Consider the following 22,856-nt stretch of genomic DNA (forward strand, 5'->3'; position numbering starts at 1 on the left):
GGTTCAAGCTCCAGTACCAACCAAAAAAAAAAAAAAAACACCTAATTTAAGTCTTAGGAGCTGAGATACAGTCAGCCTTCTGTATACATGGACTTCCCATTCACAGATTGAATATGTTCTTAAAAATATTCCATCTGTACAAAACATATACAGACTTTTTTTCTTGCTGTTACTAACTAAACAATTCACTATACCTATTTGCATAGCATTTACATGTATTAGGTACTGTAAGTCATCTGGAGATGAATTCAGGTCTTTGAGTGGATGTTTATAAAGTCAGCAAATACTATGTAATTTTATAGAAAAGTAGCAGAACATCGTGTGTGTGTGTGTGTGTGTGTGTGTGTGTGTGTGTGTGTGTGTGTGTGTGTGTGTGTGTGTGTGTGTGTGTGTGTACTGGTGCTTGAACTCAGGATCTGGGCACTGTCCCTTAGCCCTTTCACTCGAGGCTGGTGCTCTACCAATTGAGCCACTTCCTGCTTTTTTTTCTGGTTAATTAGCAATAAGAATCTCATAGTCTTTTTTTCTGCCCAGACTGGCTTTGAACCACACTCCTCAGATCTCAAACTCTTAAGTAGCTAGGATTACAGTCACAAGCCACGTGCATCCAGCTCATTTTTCTTTTTTCCTTTTATAGAGGTTGATATATTCCTCAATTCTGAGGCTGATGAATTCATAGAAGTAGGTGGGAGGACCCACCTACCCCCACAGTATGGAAATGCCATACAAGGTGCTTCTTTAGCTCATATAGCTCTACTAAAGACAACTTCCCACAACTAATGTATATTCAAATTCTAGTGCACAATTCTGTGCTTCAGAAACACAGTCAAAATCCATTATACCTAGGCTATTCATTACACAGATTCATCTAAACCAGACTCTGATGGTACCCCTAGAAACACAATTGAAAGACACCTGTTTTTTCAAGCGCCTGTGTCAGGACAGTGGCTGGAACAAGCTCCCAGGCTCCATCTATCTGAGGTTCTGCAAGAACCAAGCCTGAGTCCTCAGTCTACAAGTTGAAGGCCTTGGAACAAGTCACCTTGCCTCTCTCTTGTTTTCTTTGTGGTCCTTGAATGCACTAGCTCTTGTGGAAGTAACTGCACTGTCTAAGTGGACGAGTCCATAGCACATGGTGTGGGCTGTTACCACATGATGCCCAAACACAGCAGTCCTTGTGTACGTGGCTCAGGATGGGTTGAAGAATTGGGTCAATGAACATTTCCCACATGCCAACTGCACATGAAGTGCCTGGCTGAGCCTCTGGGAAAACAGAAAGATGATAAAGGCAGAGATTCTGCCTCCCAGATCCTCATCTAGTGCAAGAACACCAAAAACTCTGGGCAGAATAAAGTAAGTTCCAAAAAGAGACACATACCAGAATTGCCAGTGCTTCCCGCATCTACTGACCTCTGACATTCTTATGCATTCCAACTCCAGATTCTTCTAAGTCCTTACAGTTTCTAACAGCTACCTTTTTAATAAACAAATAAATAAATATAAAAGATCCAATGCCTTGCACTATATAAAAGCTTCTTGAAGGAAAAAGATTGGGTTTTTTTCTACTTCTGTCTCTCTCTGTCTCTGTCTCTGTCTCTCTCTCCCTCTCTCTCTCTTTCTTCCCCCCCCCTCCCTTTCCCTTCCCCTTTCCCCAACTATCTAGACTTGAACTCAGAGCTTGAGACTTGCTCGACTTGCTTGCTTGGCCAGTACCCTACTACTTGAGCCACACCTCCAACTTGGCTTTTTGCTAGTTATTTTGGAGATGAGTCTCACAGACTTTTCTGCCCAAGCTACTCTCAAAACATGATCCTCTGGATCCTCACCTTCTGAATAGCTAGATTTTTTTTAATCGGTTGTGGGTCTTCAACTTTGGGCTTGAACGCTGTCCCTCAGCTCTTCAGTTCAAGGCAAGCACTCTACCACTAGAGCCACAGCGCCATTTTCAGTTTTATTGGAGATAAGAGTCTCACAGACTTTCTTGCCTGGGCTGGCTTTGAGCTGCAATCCTCAGATCTCAGCCTCTTGAGTAGCTAGGATTACAGGTGTGAGCTACCAGCACCCAGCTCTGAACAGCTAGATTTAATAAGCATCAAGTCACCAGTCCCTGACTCATAGCAATCATTTTAAATAAGGCATTTATTATAGACCATTACTCTCGATGTTTTAAAGAATGTTTGCATATCTTGATAACATGTAGACAATTTAGGTTAAGTCCCTAAAAGTAATTATCTGAACCTTTTCTCCAGACTCTTGATAAGAACAAAAGTGATCAATGAAAACTAATACTCTTGCCACAGATGGGGTTTTGTGTGTGTGTGTGTGTGTGTGTGTGTGTGAGAGAGAGAGAGAGAGAGAGAGAGAGAGAGAGAGAGAGAGAGAGAGAGAGCTTATGTGCATATGTGTGTGTGTTCATAAATCTGTGTGTGCACATGCAATTCAACCAGGAAGGATATTGTATTTCTCAAACAGTTTTTTAAACATTCCTTTGAGCTCCAAAGACATGTGGCCACATCTCAATTATAGCCAATTTCACATTGCACTGAATTATTTATAAGTATGTTTCTCCCGCCAGATTTTGAGCTGGTTGTTTCTTGGTTATGTACTTATTACAGTGCTAGACACAGAGCAGATATGCTCATCTGTGAAATAGATGAATGAGCAAATGAATGAAAATTGCATGGACAAATTAATACATGAATACAATGATCAAACTCCTATCCAGAGTAAGAATTATTTAGGTTCTCCTACTACTCAAAATGCAATACATATTAGCAGTATAGATTTTTCCTATTGCCACATTCCCATATTAATATTATTCTATTTTCCTCAGAAGCATTATCCATTCGTTTCTGTCCCCTCCCATCCAAGGTGAAGAAGGCAAAGAACATAGCAGTGAAAAAAGCAAATTAATCTTCCCAACATGAAAATATGGTTAAGTGAACTTCTGCTACATGAACACATTAACTTGCTCTATTAGAATGGCTCAAGACTCACCAAAGCTCTTATTTACTTTCCTTTACAATGAGGTCTGCATTTTCAAGGTTTGCCTTAAAACATTCTCCACTTTAGTAACCAAACTTTATGTCATTTCACACAGGCCAGGACTCCTTGAGCTCCAACACTTAATGCCTTTAGAAATAGATTCATCATCTATTTCTTTTTCCTTCTGTTGGTCTCCTCACCATGAAAATGAGACATTCTGCTCCTTTCATAGGTAGGATAAGCCTATGGGAAAAGATGAGATTGAGGTCCAAGCTCCACTCACTCCCCACCTTGCTGGCACAAGGAACAAGAGCAAAGGGAAATAGCTTGCTGTTCAGGGAGCTCAGGCAGAAGATCTCATTTAACCTCAGCCATATTCCCCTAGGCTGGGCACACCAAGGACAGCACAGATGCAATCCAATTAAGCCTGGGAATGAAAGAAAGCAATTCTTCCTTCAACTAAAGTCTCATATAGACACTGATCCCATGAGTCAAGGTCCTATTCTATATATATAATCAAAGAGTAGAATTCATCAGAACTATCCATTCATTTTTCTTCAAAGGGTGTTTACCAAGCACCTGCGTTCAAGGACAAGGGACACAGATAGACCTTAGGTAACATCAAGACACTGCAGAACACTGGTGGCTCACACCTGTAATCTTTGCTACTCAAGAAGCTGAGATCTGAGGATCTCAGTTTGAAGCCAGCCTGGGCAAAAAAGTCTGTGAGATTCTTCCCTCAAAATAGCCACCAAAAAAAATAAAAGGAAGTAGAACTGTGGCTCAAGTAATAGAGAGGAAGTCTTGACCAAAGAAAGCTAAGTGTTCTGGCTCTGAGTTCAAGCCCCAGTACCAGCACACAAACATACCTACACACACACACACACACACACACACTCACTCACACACACAGAAGTAAAAGATGGCCTAAACCCTTTTTATCTTTAGAGGATGCAAAAATAAATGTAACCATAATATAAATTATGTTTGTTGCCTGTGATATGCCGCAGAAGGGAAAACAAGGTTTTGTTTGGCCTCAAGGAAAACACAAAATACTCTCACTGGAATGACTAGCTAGGTGTTGATGATTCACATCTGTAATCCTAGCTACTCAGGAGGCTGAGATTGGAGGATCATGGTTCGAAGCCAGCGCAAGCAGGAAAATCTGTGAGACTCTTCAATTAGCCTCCAGAAAAAGCCAAAAAGTAGCACTGAGGCTCAAGTGGTAGGGTGCTAGCCTTGAGCAAAAAGGAACTCAGGCACAAGCCCAGAGTTTCAGTCCTAGGACTGGCAAAAAGTGTAGGAGGGAGGGAGGGAGAGAGAGGGAAAAAAAGGGAAGAAGGAAGGGAAGAAGGGAAAGGAAGGAAGGAAGGAAGGAAGGAAGGAAGGAAGGAAGGAAGGAAGGAAGGAAGGAAGGAAGGAAGGAAGGAAGGAAGGAAGGGAAGCGAAGGGAAGGGAAGCAAAGGGAAGGGAAGCAAAGGGAAGGAGGGAGGAAGGGAGGGAGAGAGGGAGGGATGGATAGTTATCCTGCTTTCTACCTTCTCTTTATCACTTCCTACAGTGCAATCCCTGGTATATATGTATTTTTTGGGGGGGAGGGTCCTGTCTTGGGCCTGAATTCTGCTTATGTGGTGCTGAGAAATCGAACCCAGGGCCTCATGCATGCAAGGCAAGCGCTCTACCACTGAGCCACCTTCCCAGCCCTCCCTGGCATATATTGTGTCAGCTTGTATGTTCCAGGAAGTGGGAGACACACAGAAAACACGGCAGCTTCTGGGGCGGACTTACACTCAGGAAGTCATTGAAATAATCTGTGCAGGGAAATGAGGCTCAGCCTGGCCCACAACCCCACAGGCAACTTTATTGAACACAAAATCACATGTGTTTTCTTTTTCTGCCGATAATCTGCAGATATCTATATCATGCTAGTGATTTTATCTAGCAATCTGGTAGTTACTTAACTGGATAGTACACCCTACTCTATGGCTGAAGTATATGGCCAACATATGAACTCTATGCAAGGCAACATTTGGAGCAAAACACCAATAGTATGTCCTCAACTTGGCCTACTTGTTCATCATATCCTTTAAAAATGTTTACTGGAGTCAGGCCACCAGAGGATCAAGCTTCTAATCCTAGCTACACAGAAAGCTAAGATATGAAAATCACCATTCAAAGCCAATCTGGGTAGAAAAAGTCTGTGAAACTCTCATCTCCAATTAACCACCAAAAAATCTGAAAGTAAAGCTGTGTCTCAAGTGGTAAAGCACCAGCCTCATTGAAAAAGCTAAGGGAACACCAGACCCCGAGTTCAAGCCCCAGAAATGGCACACACACACACACACACACACACAAAGTTTACTGTGATGCACATTTTATAAAATAATGTACCATATGTGAATTTTATTTTTATAAGTATGATTTTAAATATGTTAACATGCATATGTTGGAATGCAGGCACATAAATGCAGGGAGGAATAAGATCACAAAAATTTGAAGACCATATGACAAACCTATCATCAGACAGAATTTCTGTGCTATACATCAAAAAAGTGTTTTATTAAGTTCAACTGGGAATAACTTACTTCAATTCACTTTATATATCTCAAAGTTAAGAAAAATCGAGGTCATGTCAAAAGAACATCATTTTATATTTTCTTTAAGTTTCAATTTACCTGAAATAGTACTTAACCTAAATGGTAGTTATCTTAAATACTATCTTCATTTTTAAAAATTGAAGACTAGGCTATGTGGAAAATGAACTGTGTAACTTGTGGGCAGGAATGGGAGGGGGAAACTGGGGGAAAGTGAAGGAAGGATTGACATTGTCCAAAAAAAGAAATGTACTCATTACCTGACTTATGAAATGGTAACACCTCTGTACAACATCTTAATAATAACAATAAAATTCTATTTTTAAAAACTGAAGGTTAGGACCTACACCAATGGCTTATACTTATAAGCCTACTACTGGGAAGGCTGAGATTTGAGGCCCATGATTCAAAGCTAACTAGGTAGGAAAGTCTGTGATATTCTTATTTCCAATCAACCACCTTCGGAAGTGGATCTATGGCTCAAGTGGTAGAGCACAAGAACAGTGTCCAGACCCAGAGTTCAAGCCCCAGGACTGGCACCAAAAAAAAAGAAAAATTAGGGCTTGGAATGTGGCATAGTGGTAGGGTGTTTGCCTAGTATGCATTAAGCCCTGGGTTTGAGTCTTCAGTACCATATTGACAGAAAAAAAAAAAAAAAAGCCAGAAGTGGTGCTGTGGCTCAAGTGCTAGAATGCTAGATTTGAGCAAAGAAGCTCAGGGACAGTGCCCAGGCTCTGAGTTCAAGCCCCAAGACTGGTTAAAAGGAAAAAAGAAAAGAAAAAGAAATGAATAATAAATACTTTTGAACCATAAGAAATTTTAAAAGAAAACATTTAAATTCTTGCACACACATTACACAACAAAGTGGATGTGGAAAAAAAACTTCTAGTCCCCACACTTATCAGCTGTTGAATTTAAAATGTTGTATGACCTGCTGAGTATTCCCCTGCCCTTAATTTTGGGGGGAAAGTATATCTCCCAAAAAGCAAATGGTCCCCGCCTCCCCCCCCAAAAAAAAAAACCAAGGTGAAAGTTTTTGTGCTTAGTTTAAGGAACTGAGCCGGGAAACAGATCTTTTTGAAGCAGTATGTCTTTAGCAGGGGTTGAGTGTTGTTATAAGAAAAATTAATCAAGGTTGGGTACCAGTGGCTCAGGAGGCTGAGAGCTGAGGATCACAGTTTGAAGCTAACAGAGTAAGAAAGTCCATGAGACACTTATCTGCAATTAACCACAAAAAGCCAGAAGTAGAGCTGTGACTCAAGTTGTACAGTGCTAGCCTTGAGTAACAAGAAGCTTAGGGCTGGGTGCCACTGCCACTACCAGTGTAATCCCAGCTACTCAGGAGGCGGAGATCTGAGGATCACACTTTCAAAGCCCGCCCAAGCAGGAAAGTCTGTAAAACTCTTATCTCCAATATACTACCAGAAAACTGGAAATGGCTCTGTGGTGCAAATGGTAGAGTGCTAGCCTTGAGCTAAAGAGCTGAGGAACAGCATCAAGGCCCGGAGTCCAAGACCCACAACTGACCAAAGAAGAAGGAGGAGGAGGAGGAAGAGGAGGAGGAAGAGGAGGAAAATGAGGAGGAGGAGGAGGAGGAAGAGGAAGAGGAAGAGGAGGAAGAGAAAGAGGAGGAGGAGAAAGAGAAAGCAGCAGCAGTAGTGGCAATAAATATATATATATACATACATATATATATATATATATATATATATGAAGTACACAAAGCTCTGAATGCCATGTATCCTGCATTTATCCACAATGGCTGCCTGCTGAGAGCCATTTACTTGTGCATATGAAGGTCCACAGTATATACTAATTAGTTGCCTAATAATTTAGCAAGTATTGACTATCTGTACTGTGTCTCATGCAGTGTGATTTGAACACTGCACTCCTAGAAGCAAAGACAGGTGAAAGTGTAAACCTCTCACCTCCTTGGAGAACAGGAATAGACTTTATCCCATTCACAAATACAGCACAGCATCTACCATCATGCCTGAAACCTGGCCAGGCAGCATAAATGCTCTGTCAATGTTTAACCTAAGGACTTCCCAACTTCGTGGGAATGGGAAGTTAGATAGAAGGGGGGGAAAAATCAGCATGCTAGCAAATAACTACAATGCTGCTATTTCCTTATTCGCATACAAGAATATCTGACAATAATTTCCATCTCCCTTCCTTCCCTGCATAATGAAAAATCTTGTGTCATTTAGAAAAAGGATTTAGACTCACTGCATGATCTATTTCTAGTTTTAATTACAATGCTTGGCAAAGCTTGGGAGATCATTTTGATTCATTTCAAAAATAACTCTCATTCAATACAAGAAGATGGGGATTTTTTCACACTGGTGAATTTTTTATTTACTTGATAATGAAGATGGTTTGGCATATAAATAAACCATTTGCTTAACGACTTTGGTCTAGTGAAAATGCAGAACTGAGGTTCTATTAATAAAAATGAAATGGCTTGCTTGCTTTGAAAAGTAAAAACTTAACATTTGCCTTTCCAGACAGACTGACTTGGTTTTATTGCCAGCCCTAAATGCAGTTTAAGAGCTAGTCACTGGTGCCTTATGTCTGCGATGCTAACTACTCAGAAAGCTGAGACCTGAGGATCCCACTTTGAAGCCAGCCCAGGAAGGAAAGTTTATGAGAAATGTATCTCCAGTTAACCAACAAAAAGCTGGAAGTAGAGGTGTGGCCCAAGGAATAAGGTATCAGCCTTGAGCAAAAAAAGCCAAGCAAAAGCCTAACTTCAAGCCCCAGTACTAGCACCAAAAAAGAAAGAAGGGGGCAAGAGGAAGAAAAGGAATAGGAAAAGAAGGAGGAGATGGAAGAGGATGAGGAGCTGCAGGAGAAGGGAGGAGGAGGAGGAGGAGGAAGAGGAAGAGGAGGAGGAGGAGGAGGAGGAGGAGGAGGAGGAGGAGGAAGGGGGAAGGGGAAGGGAAAGGGAAAGGGGAAGGGAAAGGAGAGGAGGAAGGAGAGGAGGAGGAAGGAAGGAAGGAAGGAAGGAAGGAAGGAAGGAAGGAAGGAAGGAAGGAAAGGAGGGAAGGAGGGAAGGAAGGGAGGGTAGAAGGGAAAGAGCAGAGCAGGGAAGAGAAGTGAAGAGAAGAGGACTGCAGCTCAAATCAAACATGGAATGTGGAAATTGTCTCTTCTGGTACTTACTGATCCATATAGCTCCCCCTTCTCATTCATCCCGAGGTAGAGTCCACTGTCCACGCCTCGAATGCTGACCAGGCCCACTGCTATACTGATAAACTCCAGAATGCCTGCAAAATAAACACCAGAAGGCATAAAACAGGTTAGTCACAGATCACATTGTCAGAGTCTCAGCGTCCCTGGGGACTTGCACAACTATTAGAAACTATTAGAAACTATTGCTTAGTGAGGCACCGGTGTGGTTCACCCCCTATAATCTTAGCTACTCCGGAAGCTGAGATCTGAAGATCGCAATCCAAAGCCAGCCAAGCCAGGAAAGTCAATAAGACTCTTATCTCTAATTAACCAGCAAAAAGAAGGAAGTATCAGTGTAGCTCAGCTGATAAAGTGCCAGCCTTGGGTGAATAAGCCAAGTAAGAGCTCAAGCCCCTCAGTTTTAGCCCCAGTATTAGCACACAAAAAGAAAGGGAAAGTATTTCCTAAAAAGAATTGAAGCCAGGCACAGGTGGCTCATGCCTATAACCCTAGCTACTTAGGAAGCTGAGATTTGAGGATCATGGTTCAAAGCCAGCCCAGGGAGGAAAGTCCATAAGACTCCAATAAATTGCAAAAAGGGCCAGAAGTGGAGCTGCAGCTCAAGTGGTAGGGAAACTAGCCCTGAACACAAAGAGGCTCAGGGATAGCGCTCAGGCCCAGAGTTCAAGCCCCAGGACTGGCACAAAAAATAAATAACTGAATTCCCACCTAAATTATTTCTTATCATGTTAAGAGCCAGCTAGATTGCATGCACCTTTAGTCTTGACTATTCTGACAAGAAGATCCTAGCCTGGGTAACGCAGTGAAATCCTGTCTCAAAGAACCCCAATCAAGCAAAACCACTTACCAACATGACATATAAATAACTAAAACATTTTATTTAAAAGAGATTTTAAAAAAAACAACTAGTATTCCCCTGGGCTCTGGTAGCTTCATGCTTAAAATACTAGCTACGTAGGAAACTGAGATCCAGGGATTGTAGTTCTAAGCAAGCCAAGGAAATTTAAAAAAAAAGCATTTAAAAACTCATCTCCAGAAATTACCAACCAAAAGCTGGGCAGTCAACCAAAAGCTGAGCTAGAGGCTTGGCTTAAGGAGTAGAGTGCCAGCTGAGCAAGCAAGTCATGTTAGCACAGAACTTTGAGTTCAAAACTCCTATACCAGTCTCCTCTCCCCAACCCCTGCCCACTAAAAGCTAGTATCTACATATACATTCTTAGAAGTGATAGGACAAATGAATATATATAAATATATATTCAAATAAAACTGAGAGTACATTGGAGAAACAATTTATTTCTCTTTTACACATGTGAAATTAAATATTTGCATATAGGTATCTTGATATTGAACTTCCCAGCCTCTAGAGCTGTGAGAAATAAACATCTCTTTTTATTTATTTGTGTGTTTATCTGTGCTGGTACTAAAGCTTGAACTCAAGGTCTGGGTGCTTTTCCTTACTTTTTTTCTCTCAAGGTTGGTGCTCAACCACTTGAGGCACAGCTCCACTTCCAGCATTTTGGTGATGAACTAAAGTCTCACAGACCTTGCTACTCAGGCTGGCTTTGAACCACAATCCTCAGATCTCAGCCTCCTGAGTAGCTAGAATTACAGGCATGAGCCAGTGGTACTTGATCAACATCTCATATTTAAATAATAACAAAAGTAGTATTTGTATATAATGAATGTTTAAACCTATTCAGAGAATGATGTTGTGGCTCTCAAAATAAAAGCCATAAAGTGTAACTACAAAATTTTTCCAGCTCTTCATTGCATAACTTTACTGAAGCTCCACCTTTAAAAGTAACTCAGCAGCGCCGACATGCTCACCATCCAAATATGTCTGCTTAAATAAATAAGGTATTGATTTATTTTCTCTGTGCTTATCTAAACCTCAAAGATAGTTAAAGTAATTAAGATAACATAACATTCTAGAGGGGGGAATGTTCTTGCTTTACTGAGCATGGAACACCATATCCCCAAATTAAATCAACATCATAATCTTTTTCCCACCCTTTGGTGCTGGTACTGAAGCTTGAATTTACAGTCTGGGTACGCCCCTTCAGCTTTTTCACTTAAGATGCTATACTACTTGAGCCACAGCTCCACTTCCACCTTTTTTGTGGCTAACTGGAGATATGAATCCCCCAAACTTTCCTGCCTGAGCTTATTTCAAAACTCGATTCTCAGATTTCAGCATCCTGAGTAGCAAAGATTACAGGAGAAAATCACTGCTGCCCAGATATGATCTTATTTTATTTCCTTATTTTATATTGCTTATCTCACAAATAGCAATACCTAAGCTGAGCATAAATCCATAATTTTATGACCATGCCACAGCAGCTTACATTCTTCTAAACATATTGTCATTTGAAGATAATTCTCCCACAACAGATTTAGGATGTTTCTAATATTCCTTGCACTCCTGACATTTTCACATTTTTGTTACAAAGTACTACATTTTGTATAGACCTTTTGTGAATTCATACTAAGTATTGAGATTATGTTTTAAACATTCTTTTAAAAGTAAGCACTGGTGAGATTCCCTCCTGTAATCCTAGCTGTACAGGAGACTGAGATCTGAGGTTCAAGGTTCGAAGCCAGCCCAAGCAAAAAAGTCCAATAGACTCCTATCTCCAATTAACCAGCAAAAAGCTGGCAGTAGAGGTGTGGCTCAAGTGGTAGAGTTCCAGCCTTGAGGAAAAAGGCTAAGGGATAGTGCCCGGTATTTAAATTCAAGCTTCAGTGCCAACAATAAATAAATAAGTAGAAAACACGACTTGAATATAAGAGTTTAGAAATAACTTACATATCACTGTACTATAGTCAGTCTCTTGTGACTAATAAAAAAGCACTTACATAGAGTTTTTAACAATTAATTTTGTAACTCTCACAAAATAGACTGGGCTGAGATCAAGTGAAGATCTGAACTACATAAATCTAATAAAGCAAGTAATTAAATCAGAGGAAACTGTTGGAGGTGACCCCCTCCCCATTTACCCACCCTCCAAAAAATAGCTATTTCTTTTTTTTAAAGAAAAAGTTATAAATTATCTCCAGCTTATTATGGTTTACAGAATGCTACCTGCACATGCAAAACTTATTTTGGTAGAATGTGAGGCCACCGTTAGCTGTGGTTGAGCAGGCCTGCAATCCTACCTACAAAGGAGGCTGAGATCTGAGCATCAAGGTTCAAAGTCAGCCTGGACAGGGTAGTCTGTCAGACTTTTATCTCCAGTTAACAAGAAGTAGATGTGTGGCTCAAGTGTTAGAGCACCAGCCTTAAGTGAAAAAGCTAAGGAATCAGGCCTTAAGTTCAAGCCCCAGTATTGGCAAGCGCGCGCGCACACACACACACACACACACACACACACACACACACACACACACACACACACACACACACACACACACACACACAAGATGTGAACTCATACATGGAAACAATAAAGAATTTACAGGTTACTGGTAAGCTGTGGTGGTATCATGGAAGAAAACCTGAATCAAGTCAATTTGTGACCAGCTTTCCCTACTTCATAAAGCAAATGGGAAGAGATATGAGGCAATATTTTCTGGATATCCATATCATATAGGCTATACCTCTTTTGACTCCATCATTTTATTTCAGTAAGGCACTGCTAACTCTAAAGGTTCAAAATCATCAAAACTTTTAGTATTCAAAATCATCAAAATTATGGAATTTTGTTACTTCTGGGACCACATAAATATGAATCTCTCCTAGTTCCCTAAATGTGCACCACAATCTAGGTTATACTTACCCTCCAATTACCCTAAGGTATGTTCAGTTATCATTATAAAGTAAAATTCAAGTATTTTTCCCCATCAGAAGGCTGAAAATTTTAATTTACCAGGCCAAGAGGAGTAGCTTAATCACACAACAAAAAGGTATTTCATCTTCCAAGGGGGTATTTGATGATCTTTGTGTTTTTCCTAAACAAGAGGAAGCCCTGAAACTCCTATCAAACATCATTCACCAGGTCCAAAGAACATGACTTCACAAAATCCATCTGATTGGCTGGTCTGAAGAACAGAAAGACTATCAGTAACACCAACACTAATGATCATCTTACAGCTAAAACACAATGAGAGACTTTCTCTCAATCCTCAGGACAGTGCGGTCATTACAGTATAAAATTGAGATTTCAGGTTAAGTCCCTTGCCCCAACCAATCAGAACTTTCCAGCTTTTTCCTTAATTTGTTATGTACATCTCACATCTGATTTCACCTTTTATCCCATGATTTGGTGATTTCTGAACCATTTACATATAGGTAAGTTCTAAAATTATTGTATTATCACTATTAATTATATAATTGGGAATAAAAGCATTACAATAATCGTTTTTTGTTGTTATTTGACAAGATCTCTGAAATTCATATGCACTCACTTATTTGTTCAACAAACTAATATTAGCTGGGGTGGTTGTAAACAGCCACTTAGGAAGCAGAAGCAGGAAAATGGAGAATCAGCCTAGGCAAGGGAACAGCATCCTATATCAAGGGCTGGGAAGGTGGCTCAGTGGTAGCGCGCTTGCCTTGCATGCATGAGGCCCTGGGTTCGATTCCCCAGCACCACATAAGCAAAAAGGAAAAAAGCCGGAAGTGGCACTGTGGCTCAAGCGGTAGAGCACTAGCCTTGAGCTGAAGAGCTGAGGGATAGTGCCCAGGCCCAGAGTTCAGGGCCACGATTGGACCCAATAAATAAATAAATTAATAAATAAAATAAAGCAATAAGCTAGTGACTCACCCTATAATCCTAGTTACTCAGAAGGCTGAGATCTATGGCTTGCAGTTCAAAGCCAGCCCTGGTAGCAAAGTGCCTGAGACTCTTATCTATAATTAACAAACAAAAAGCCAGAAGTGGAGATGTGGCTCTAGTAGTACAACACTACCAGCTTTGAGCAAAATAGTCAAGCCATCGAAAAGGCCCTGAGTTCCAACCTCAATTTTGTCACACAAACAAACCTAAAGGACTGGAGGCATCACTCAAATGGTAGAGCACATGCCTAGCATGCACACCACACTTGATCCTCATCATTGAAAAACAAAAAGTATAAACATAAATGAAAGGTAAGTAAGTTATAGTGAAATTGTTCACTAACTATAGAAAGCCCCCATCTCAGTAGGGTGTACATTCCTGGGATGCCAGAAACAGTACAGAATATCAAAGCCTACATAGAGTACATATACTGTAGATACATACGTATGATAAGGCTCAATTTATAAGTTAGACACACTAAGTCGCTAACAAAATAGGACAAGTATACTGTAATAAAAGTTATTAGAAACTTAGGAGTTGTTTATTTCTGGAATTTTCCATTTAATGTTCTCTGACCATAGTTGATGGTGGGTAACTGAAACTACAGAAAGTAATACTATAGATAAGGAGGGACTCATTGTCCTGGGAAGAGAGCCATTTTGTATTCAGTGACAGACAGGTGTGGGAAATGTTGGCAGTATTCAAACACATAGTGGTCTGGGGTTGGGGGCTTGGTTCATAAGGTAGAGCACTAGCCAGTAAACGCTAGCCAATGAGTGAAAGCGGATGCAGGTATTGCATTTTAGTTCCCATCTTTGACCAACAACAACAACAAAAAAGAAATAACAAATCCTTAAAAAAAAAAAAAAAGATAATAGTCCATTCCAATGTGGGGGAGCAAATCAGAGGCAGCTTCCTAAAAAAGTACCTTAATTAAGTATTTCAGGAGCTTTCCTAGTAAGAAGAAACTTTCAGTGAGCCCCAGATGGAAAAAAAATTTCATCACCTCAAATCGCCATCCATATTTTTGTGGCTCCTTACCAAAGCAGAGAACCCACCGGGCACCAGTGGCTCATACTTGTAATCTTAGCTACTTAGGAGGCCTAGATCTGAGGATCATGGTTCAAAGCCAGCCTGTGCAGGAAAGTCTGTGAGACTCTGATCTCCAATAATCACTAGAAAGTTAGAAGTGGAAGTGTGTCTCAAGTAGAAGACCACCAGCCTTAAATGAAAAAGCAAAGGGATAGCACCCAGGCCCTGAGTTCAAGCCCTAGTACTGGCACACACACACACACACACACACACACACACACACACACACACACACCACATACACACAGCAGAAACCTCAAAGAACAGCCCATATTTTTGTGAGGTCACCTTCATAACCCAAGGGTAGTAGAACACCCCCAATGGATGAGTCACACCCCACCTCCCACACCCACAGAGGTCAGGAAGACCTGGCAACCTAGTAAAAGGACCTACCCCAATCCTTATCATTCCTGGTACCATCTTGTCCACAATGAGCTCTTATCACCTCAACCGGGTCAGTTCAGCCCTTCATAAGCCAGAGCTGGAGCCAGGCAAGTCCTCCAACTGCTCCCCTCCCTCCTTGAGCACAGGCCACTTCCCCTGCCATCTGCTTAGGCATGTAAGCATGAGTAAGCACACCTTGTGGCAAAGAAGGTGCTCTGAGCCATAGCCAGGAGAAGGCTTCTCCACAGACATGGGAATGTTTCATGATCAAGGGAAAGAAAGGGATAGAAGGATGAGAAGAAGGAAGGAAGGAGAAAAGGAGAGAAATGTGCCAAAATTCAACTTATTATACCCCTCACGTGTGGACCCTGGTGGCTTCTCTCTCTAGCAGATACAACCTCAGCTCAGAAAGGACCCAAAGTCAAGGACTAGAGTCATTTCTCTATTCACTTCTACTGTAACCAACAATTTCAAATGAAGACCCACTCCTGGGGCCTCAAGGGATCTGATGAGTTCTAAGGATTGCCCTGGTCCACCAGAGCACACCTCAGGAATGTGTCCACATCCGGGCCTCCTTCCTCCTCCCAGTCTCTCCATAGCAATCAATGGACAGAGCCTTCCTAGATCTGTCCAAACAGACCATTAACCCCCAAGGTGGCCACCCCTCCAAGAGCCCACCTGAATGATGCCTCAGTTCCATCAAAGGAGGAACTGTTCCACTCTAGCCTAGGTTCCAGTAACCTTCAGTTCTAAAAGCCCTGGGCACTCAGTTTCGCTTTTCAGACAAGACATCAAAAAGATATGCATCAGGGCATAGGGCGTAGGGGCAGGAGGCTGAAGCAGGTGAATTGTTTAAGCTGAGTTTCAGACCAACCTGAGCAGCTTGGTGACCTTGTCTGTTAAAAAAAAAAAAAAAAAAAAAGCACGAACTATAAAGAAAAAGCATGACTTGAGGCTGTTAAAAGTTAACAATTGCCAGGAGCCAGTAGCTGATGTTTTTAAATCCTAGCTACTCTGAAAGCTGAGACTTGAGGTACAAACCCAGGTACAAACTTGGGGTACAAACCCAGCCTGGGCAGGATAGTCAGTAAGACTCTTATCTCTAATTAATCACCAAAAAGCTGGAAGCAGAGCTGTTACCCAAGTGGTAAGAGTGCTAGCTTTGAGCAAAACAGCTCAGGGTCAGCACCCAGGTCCTGAGTTCAAGTTCTGAGACTGGCACATGTGCATGCACATGTATATGCACACACACACACACACACACACACACACACACACACACAGAAAGCCTGGGACTAGATTATAATCAGAGTCTGTATCCAGCAAAGTTGACTTGTAGGGAGATGATCAAACCTGAGTTTACTTAGGAAATAACCAGGAGAATAGGAGGTAGAGACCCACAAAGTTTTCAAGAATCCTAAGTAAGCTGCAAAACAGCTCCTTATACAGGCAGACTTTGCCTCTAGAGAGATCATTGAAGAGCTATACAAAAAGGACATAATTTTAAGTGCAAAAGCTGGAAATAAGAATTTTAAGCCAACTTTTATTTTTAAATAAATCATACCATCATATTTCTTCACTCTAATGCAACCTCCACCTGACACACTGCTCCCTTTGAGTGGCTAGGTCCTACTCCCTTCAAATTGCTCACCAGTTGGAGTGCTGATGAAGTACAGAACTACCATCCCACTTGAAGAGGAGGTGAGCCAGCTTAGGCTTTTAGAGGCCCTGCATTCAATTGTTGTGTGCCAGTACCGTGGCTTGAACTCAGGGTCTAGGCAATGTCCCTTAGACTTGTCTCTCAAGGCTGATGCTACCACGAGAGCCACAGCTCCACTTCCGGCTTTTTTATTTTTTGCTAGTTCATTGGAGAGAAGAGTCCCCTGGACTTTCTGGCCTGAGTTGGCTTTGAGCCAGCCTCCTGATTAGCTAGGATTACAGAAGGGAGAGGTGGGCACCATTCACTTTCTGGCTACTCTATAGCACCATTGCCCTAGTTAATTTTTTGCTCACTTTTTTTTTTTCCAACTAGCAAGTCTGGAGTGCTTTAAAGTGCCAATATGTATAGGAAAAGAGAGAACTCAATAGCCCAGATACATCCCTAGTGCCTTTTCTCTTTTTCCAACCTCAAAGGCCACACCAAACCCCACCCCAAGTGGGGGAGGAGACAAAGGACTCCCTCAAGGTCCTTTCCTAAGCTGTCCGCTCCCGCCTGCACCACGGTAAGACTCCCCCCACCCCACCCCCGTGTCCCCTGCACTGCTGCTGCTGTGTCACCGCCAGGCTTTGCCCGGAGCTGCGGTCACCTGCAGCTGCAGGCGGTGGAGGGGTGGGGACGGCAGAAATCTTTTTTTTTTCTTTGCCAGGTAGAGAAAAATGCACCTCCCATTCCAATCAAGGTGTAAACCCACCCCCTCATCCCCATCCCCCCCCCCCCTCCACAGCTACTCTGAAGCTGCGGCTGCAGACTCAGTCCCCGGAGTGAGCAGGCGGGCGCTGCAGGGGGGTGCTGGGAGGAGGCGGAAGGTGAGGCCCGGGCTGCGCACGGCGCGGCGCGCCAGGTGTGACTGCCTGCCGCAGCCCCTCCGCCCCCACCCGGGCCCTGCTGGCTCCCACCGCCCTCCCTGCTGGGGCCGCCGGGTCCTAGCGCCGCCCCAGCCACCCTCTGGGCGGGGCCAGGAAGACGAGGAGGAGGCTCCCAGGCACCAGCACCGCGCTGCAGAGGTTGCTAATATTGGGACCTGCCGCCGCAGCAAGCAGCAGCAGCAGCAGCAGCAACCAGCGGGAGACCGCGGCACTGCTGTCACCCCCGGGGGCCTGTTTCTCACTGCAACCGGATGAAAGACTTAAATAACCCTCCTGCCTCACCCTCCTTCCCCACCCCCACTGCGCACAGCCACCCACTCAGCTCCATCCCAATCCGGGTGAGTGGCACCGCAGAGCGCCCAGGCGCGCCCTCCCTCCCTCCTCCTCTCCAGCCTCAAGCCGACTCCCCAGCTACCCGCCAGCTTGCGCCGATCTGGGAGGCCCCCTGCCCGTCCCTCTGTAACCCGGGGCCAGGGGCTTCCGCCCCCGCCCTCCCTCCCAACAACACCCATCCCCATCCTATCCCCCCCCCACACACACACACACTGTGCGAGCGAGTCTGAGAGGAGATGTCACTTCCTTGGCGACACCTTTCTCCAACCTCTAGGATCGAGGAGGGGTGAGGAGGTCTCGCCTTTTTGGGGTGGTTGTTTCGCGGCCTCCACGCCAACCACTGAACCGTACCTGCAGGGCTCGCCCGCCGACCTCTCTCCCCGCCCCCTCCCGAACGCGCCCCCTCCTGCCCTCCGCCCCCCCGCGTGGCACCTCCCTGGCACCCTTGCCCTCCTCCCTCGGTAGAGTTCATGAATTGCTGATGACTCGATTGCGAATGGCAAACGTCCTATCCTAAAGGTGATTACCTTTAAAAAGAAGGAGGGGGGGAAGCTATTGGAGGGTAGGTGCGAGGTGGAGCACCCCCAAATAGAACATCCCATAATCTCCCCCACGCCTGCCCGCCCCCCCCCTCCCCGTGGTGCTGCACCCACCCTAGGGTTGTGACGGAGAAATCCACACAATGAAGCTGGCCCCGGCCTGCCGCCCCGGCCCCGGCAGCCGTGCGCCCTCGCCGCGCGCCGGCGCGCGCACCCGGCCTCCGGGAGCCGAGAGGCCCGCGCCCAGGCGGGGAGGATGCTGGAAAGGCAAGCCGGTGGGACCCAGAGCCCTCCTCGGCGCAGAACAGTTAACAATAGCACGCCGCTCCCCTTCCACTGCCTCGGCTCACTTGGTCACCCACCCCATCGTGAACCCCCCTTCCACGGTGACTCCGGCCCAGCCCGGCCAGGGGGGGCGGGGGGGGTGCCTCGATCTCACCTCCCCAGCGCCTCAGACCCCATCTACTCTCCAAACCCCGATCGCGCTAAGGAGAGGGAGGGAGGGAGAGAGACACCAGATGAAGACGCGGAGCCGGAGAGTCTGATCACTAGCTTGTCCACGTCTCCCCCCGCCCATGCCCTCCCCACGCCGCCGCCACCACCAACCCACCAGCTCTCCTGCTTGCGGCCCGCGCCTCCAGCCGTTCCCACACCGCAAACCCACCGCGCCGGAAGCCCCGGGGCGCGGCCGCCTGCCCCGCTCGTCCCGCACTCGTACACAAAGAGAAAACGAAAGGACGAAAGTCGGGCAAAAATAACGAAATAAGAACGATCGGGGAGGTGGGGTTCCTAAATGCGACTCAAATTATATCCGCCGCCCCCCCCCGCGCCCGCCGCGTTCCCCTCCCGCCTCCTCCTCCTCCCCACACCCGCACACACACAAGCGGTCCCCGGCTGCCGCTTGAAGGGCGCACCGGAGCTGGGCGAAAAGGGAGACCGGAACGAAGGGCGCTTAGGACCGCGCGGAGCTGGGCGGACGGCCGCGGAGAGCGCCGCGGGGCCCCGGCGGCGCAGCCGGCACCTGCCGGCCGCCAGCGAGCGCGGGAGGCGGAGGCTGCGGCTGCCAGGCGCACCTAGGCCCGCCGCCCACGCCGCTCGCCCGCGGCCCGCGGCCCCCGCTGCCCGCGGCCCCCGCTGCCCGGCGGGCGGCCACTGCGGCCGGTGGCACGCTAGTTCTCCCATCCCTGGGCCGCCCACTGCCTGTTGTTCTAGTCTCAAATGCGAGAGGCTCGATGGCAGCCCTTAAAGCGGCCAGCTAAAGAGAGCACTTGGAGTAAAGTTGAAGTCTTCCTCTGCAACACTTCTGGGGTGGTGGGAGGAACGTTGTAAGTCAACGGGAAGGAGCTACAACTTTGGGGCGGGGGGAGTTGTTGTGGTTGTGTTGTGTTGTTTAAGCAGCATAAGGAGGCAACCAGAGACCATTAACTAGGGGTTTCTGCTTTGGGCTTTAGTCTTAAGCCAGCCAGCTGTGAATCAAAGGAGATGAGGCTAAAAACCCTGGGCCTCGGAGAGGCATCTGGAACTGTCCTCCATCCCAGACCTGAACCCTTCTTCTCACCTGACACCATCCACGGCCTCACACAAAGCGAAGCATGTCCTTTCGGTGGTACCCAGCTCTAGCATGAAGGCACGAGGGAGAAAAATCACCACCGGACTTTGTTTTTTTTTTACGACCCAGTTTGTGTTGTCAGTTGGGTTCACTCAGAAGTTAACTCCTTTTAACAGCATGGTTGCCCAAAACTGACTGTTTTTTTTTTTAAGGAAGGGAGAGAGAGAGAGAGAAACCGAGAGATAGAGACAGAAACAGAGACAGAAAGAGAAACACCCACCCCAGCCCCCCTCCCCTTGCCACCTCAACCAAGATTGTGTTAATTGACTTCATCGCCGTGGACTAAAGGTGCCCCCGCAGGCACGTGTGTGCAAGGCAGGAAAGTGGGCAGAGTCACCTCCCCGAGTCTGCAGCCCTCAGCGCTGAGTCACAAATACCCTCCTTGGCAAGTGAAATCCTCCGAATGCCCTTTAAAGAAAATTAGCTCGCCGCTTTTGCACGCGCGCGCACACTCGCACACCAGAGAGCCACCAGGGAAACCCACTCCAGATGCACACTCTGGAATTTTTTTTTAAGCAGAGGTTATATCCTGGTCTAGAAGAACAACACTCTGGAAAGCTTTCTGTCTCTTCCAAGTCATTTTTTTTTCCCTCGAGCTCCTCAGCCCCACTGCTCACCAAGTCTAAAATCCGACTTCAAGTCCTCCCTCTCCACAGAACAATCAGTCAGCAATCTTCGCCTACGGGGCTTGTAGACCCGCGTGGAGGGGGGGTGGGGGAATAAACAATACGCTTAATTTACAATTCAAGCCGAATCCCAATTAGAGGAAAGGGCAAAGCAGTGAAGGGAAGAAGAAGAAAAAAAAAACCTTAATTTGGACACGAGCTACCTACCGCCTGCAGGAAACGGAATGCATTTTTTAAGTTCTCAGTAGTTAATGATTAAAGCTTTAAACTCGTGGAATCAGTCCATTCAAAAGAAACTTACTAAACCCGAGCTTCCCAGTTATCTGATATAAAAGATCACTGTTATATGAATAAATCATGCCCCTCTCCCTTAAAAAAAAATGGCCTTTCAGCAAAGACGCTGCACCCCTGCCAGCAGCAGCAGCAGATCTGCAATTCCGGAGGCTTTTTTTTTTTCCCTGAGCTGGCAAGATGAGAGAGAGCCAGCGAGCGAGCGAGAGAGAGAGCGAGAGAGAGCGAGAGAGAGAGAGAGAGAGCGCTCCCTTCCCGCATCCCTCCTCCCCCCCCCAGCCCCTCCGCCCAGCCACCACCTCCTTGATAGTTACAATCCGAGCGTGTCATCTCACGGACACCAAAGGGTTAACGGTTATACCTACCAAATCGGCTGTGGTCTTTCCTGGTTCCCTGGATAGTACCGTTGGGGAAGATTTCTAAGTGAAATCCAGTCCTGCAGTAGAGCTGCCTCCGTCTGAGAATCCCCTTTAAATGATCCAAGTCCGTGACTGCGGGTCCCCTGGGTAGCCCTCCTGCTTCAGACTGACCCAGGTGGTCACTTAACAAAACCGGGCTGTCCACCGGCAACACGGGCACATTCCCAAACGGTACCGCATCCTGCACACCGAAATAGTTCCCAACTTCACCTAAGGGAGCCATCAGAGGACCCAGCTTTTGGAGCACGCGAATAAACAATAACGATGGTGTCAACCCCAGGAGATATTAGGCGAGGTATATCCAACTCCCTTCCTTTACTGCAGTTGCAGAGAGTGAGTGGAGGAGAGGGGGCGGGGGCAAGGCTCTTCTCTTCAATGCATTAAATGCATAAATAAAAGTAATCTGCTGTTTCACTGGCACCGGTTCAAGGTCAAACCACGGATCGTCTAAGAAACCACGGCTTCATACTCTCACACTGACATCGTGATCATCGTATCTGTGTATCTCTACAGACAGAGCCTGGCTCTCAGCAAGCTGCAAGGTCTTCATCCCATCCGACCGGAATAAGGGAGAAAATCCGTAGTGGCTCCATTTGCTTTGAGATCAGAATGACCATAGCAACTTTAAAAAGAAAATGCTCAGGCGTTATGATAAGAGATTTTTTTTTAAAGATGCTCAGGCTACGTCAGAATTTACGGATCCTGACTCCAAGGAAGGCATGCGCTGTTTTTACTCTCTAACCGACTCTGCAGACATCAGCATGAATCCTTCGCCCCGAGAGGAAAAATTAATAATAATTAATAATAATCATAATCATAAATCTCACGTTGGTAGCGGCGAGAAATCTCCCCCTCCTTGTCTCCCCCACCCCTTCCAAAAATAATTGATGATGATGATGATAATTAATAATAATAAAACAAAAAGAAGAGGAGGGGAAAAAAAAAACTTTAGGCATCCAAAGCTAGTATCCAGAATTCTCCAGAGGCTCTGCGGAGATCCATTGGCTCGGGAAGCAGGCGGTGAGCGGCGAGCGGAGAGAGCCGCGTCCCGGGGCTCGCGTGCCGCCCTGGCAGCCGCGAACAGGTGTTGCCGCGCCGGCTGGCGGAGCGGTGTAGCCGGGCGGAGCGCTCCTCGTGCGCAGCCCCCGCCGGCGCGCAGAGTGGCGCAGGCAGCGGCATTGGGCTGGGTTTAAGGTAGCGCCGGGTGGGGAGGAGGAGGGAGGGAGAGAGGGGAACGCCCGATCTTCCCCCCTGGTCCTAGCGCCCGCCGTGCTGCCCGCTTGGGCTCTGCGGCAGGCTGGGGCGCACGCAGCGCGCGGCGGCCGAGCGCGGGACTTCTTGGGAAAGACCAGCGTAAAAGAAACCTCTGCTTTATAGAAAGAAGAGCGAAAAGAGAACAGGCCTGGCCTCCCCTAACCAAGGGCAGGA

General features: G+C 45.8%; 1 protein-coding gene across 1 annotated transcript in view; it reads right to left on the reverse strand.

Annotated features, from left to right (window-relative positions):
• Fgf9 (fibroblast growth factor 9) overlaps positions 1–22,497 on the reverse strand; it is a 48,670-nt gene extending 26,173 nt beyond the window's left edge. The window contains exons 1-2 of the mRNA XM_070003116.1: positions 21,375–22,497; positions 8,745–8,848 (exon numbers count right to left, since the gene is read on the reverse strand). Coding sequence (XP_069859217.1) covers positions 8,745–8,848; positions 21,375–21,651 — 381 coding nt within the window. The 5' untranslated portion in view covers positions 21,652–22,497. The remainder of the gene's footprint in view (positions 1–8,744; positions 8,849–21,374) is intronic.
• Positions 22,498–22,856: the final 359 nt, after the last annotated feature.

This window comes from Dipodomys merriami, unplaced genomic scaffold (genome assembly GCF_024711535.1).
Source record: "Dipodomys merriami isolate MVZ:Mamm:240054 unplaced genomic scaffold, mDipMer1.0.p SCAF_6, whole genome shotgun sequence".
Taxonomy (NCBI): domain Eukaryota; kingdom Metazoa; phylum Chordata; class Mammalia; order Rodentia; family Heteromyidae; genus Dipodomys; species Dipodomys merriami.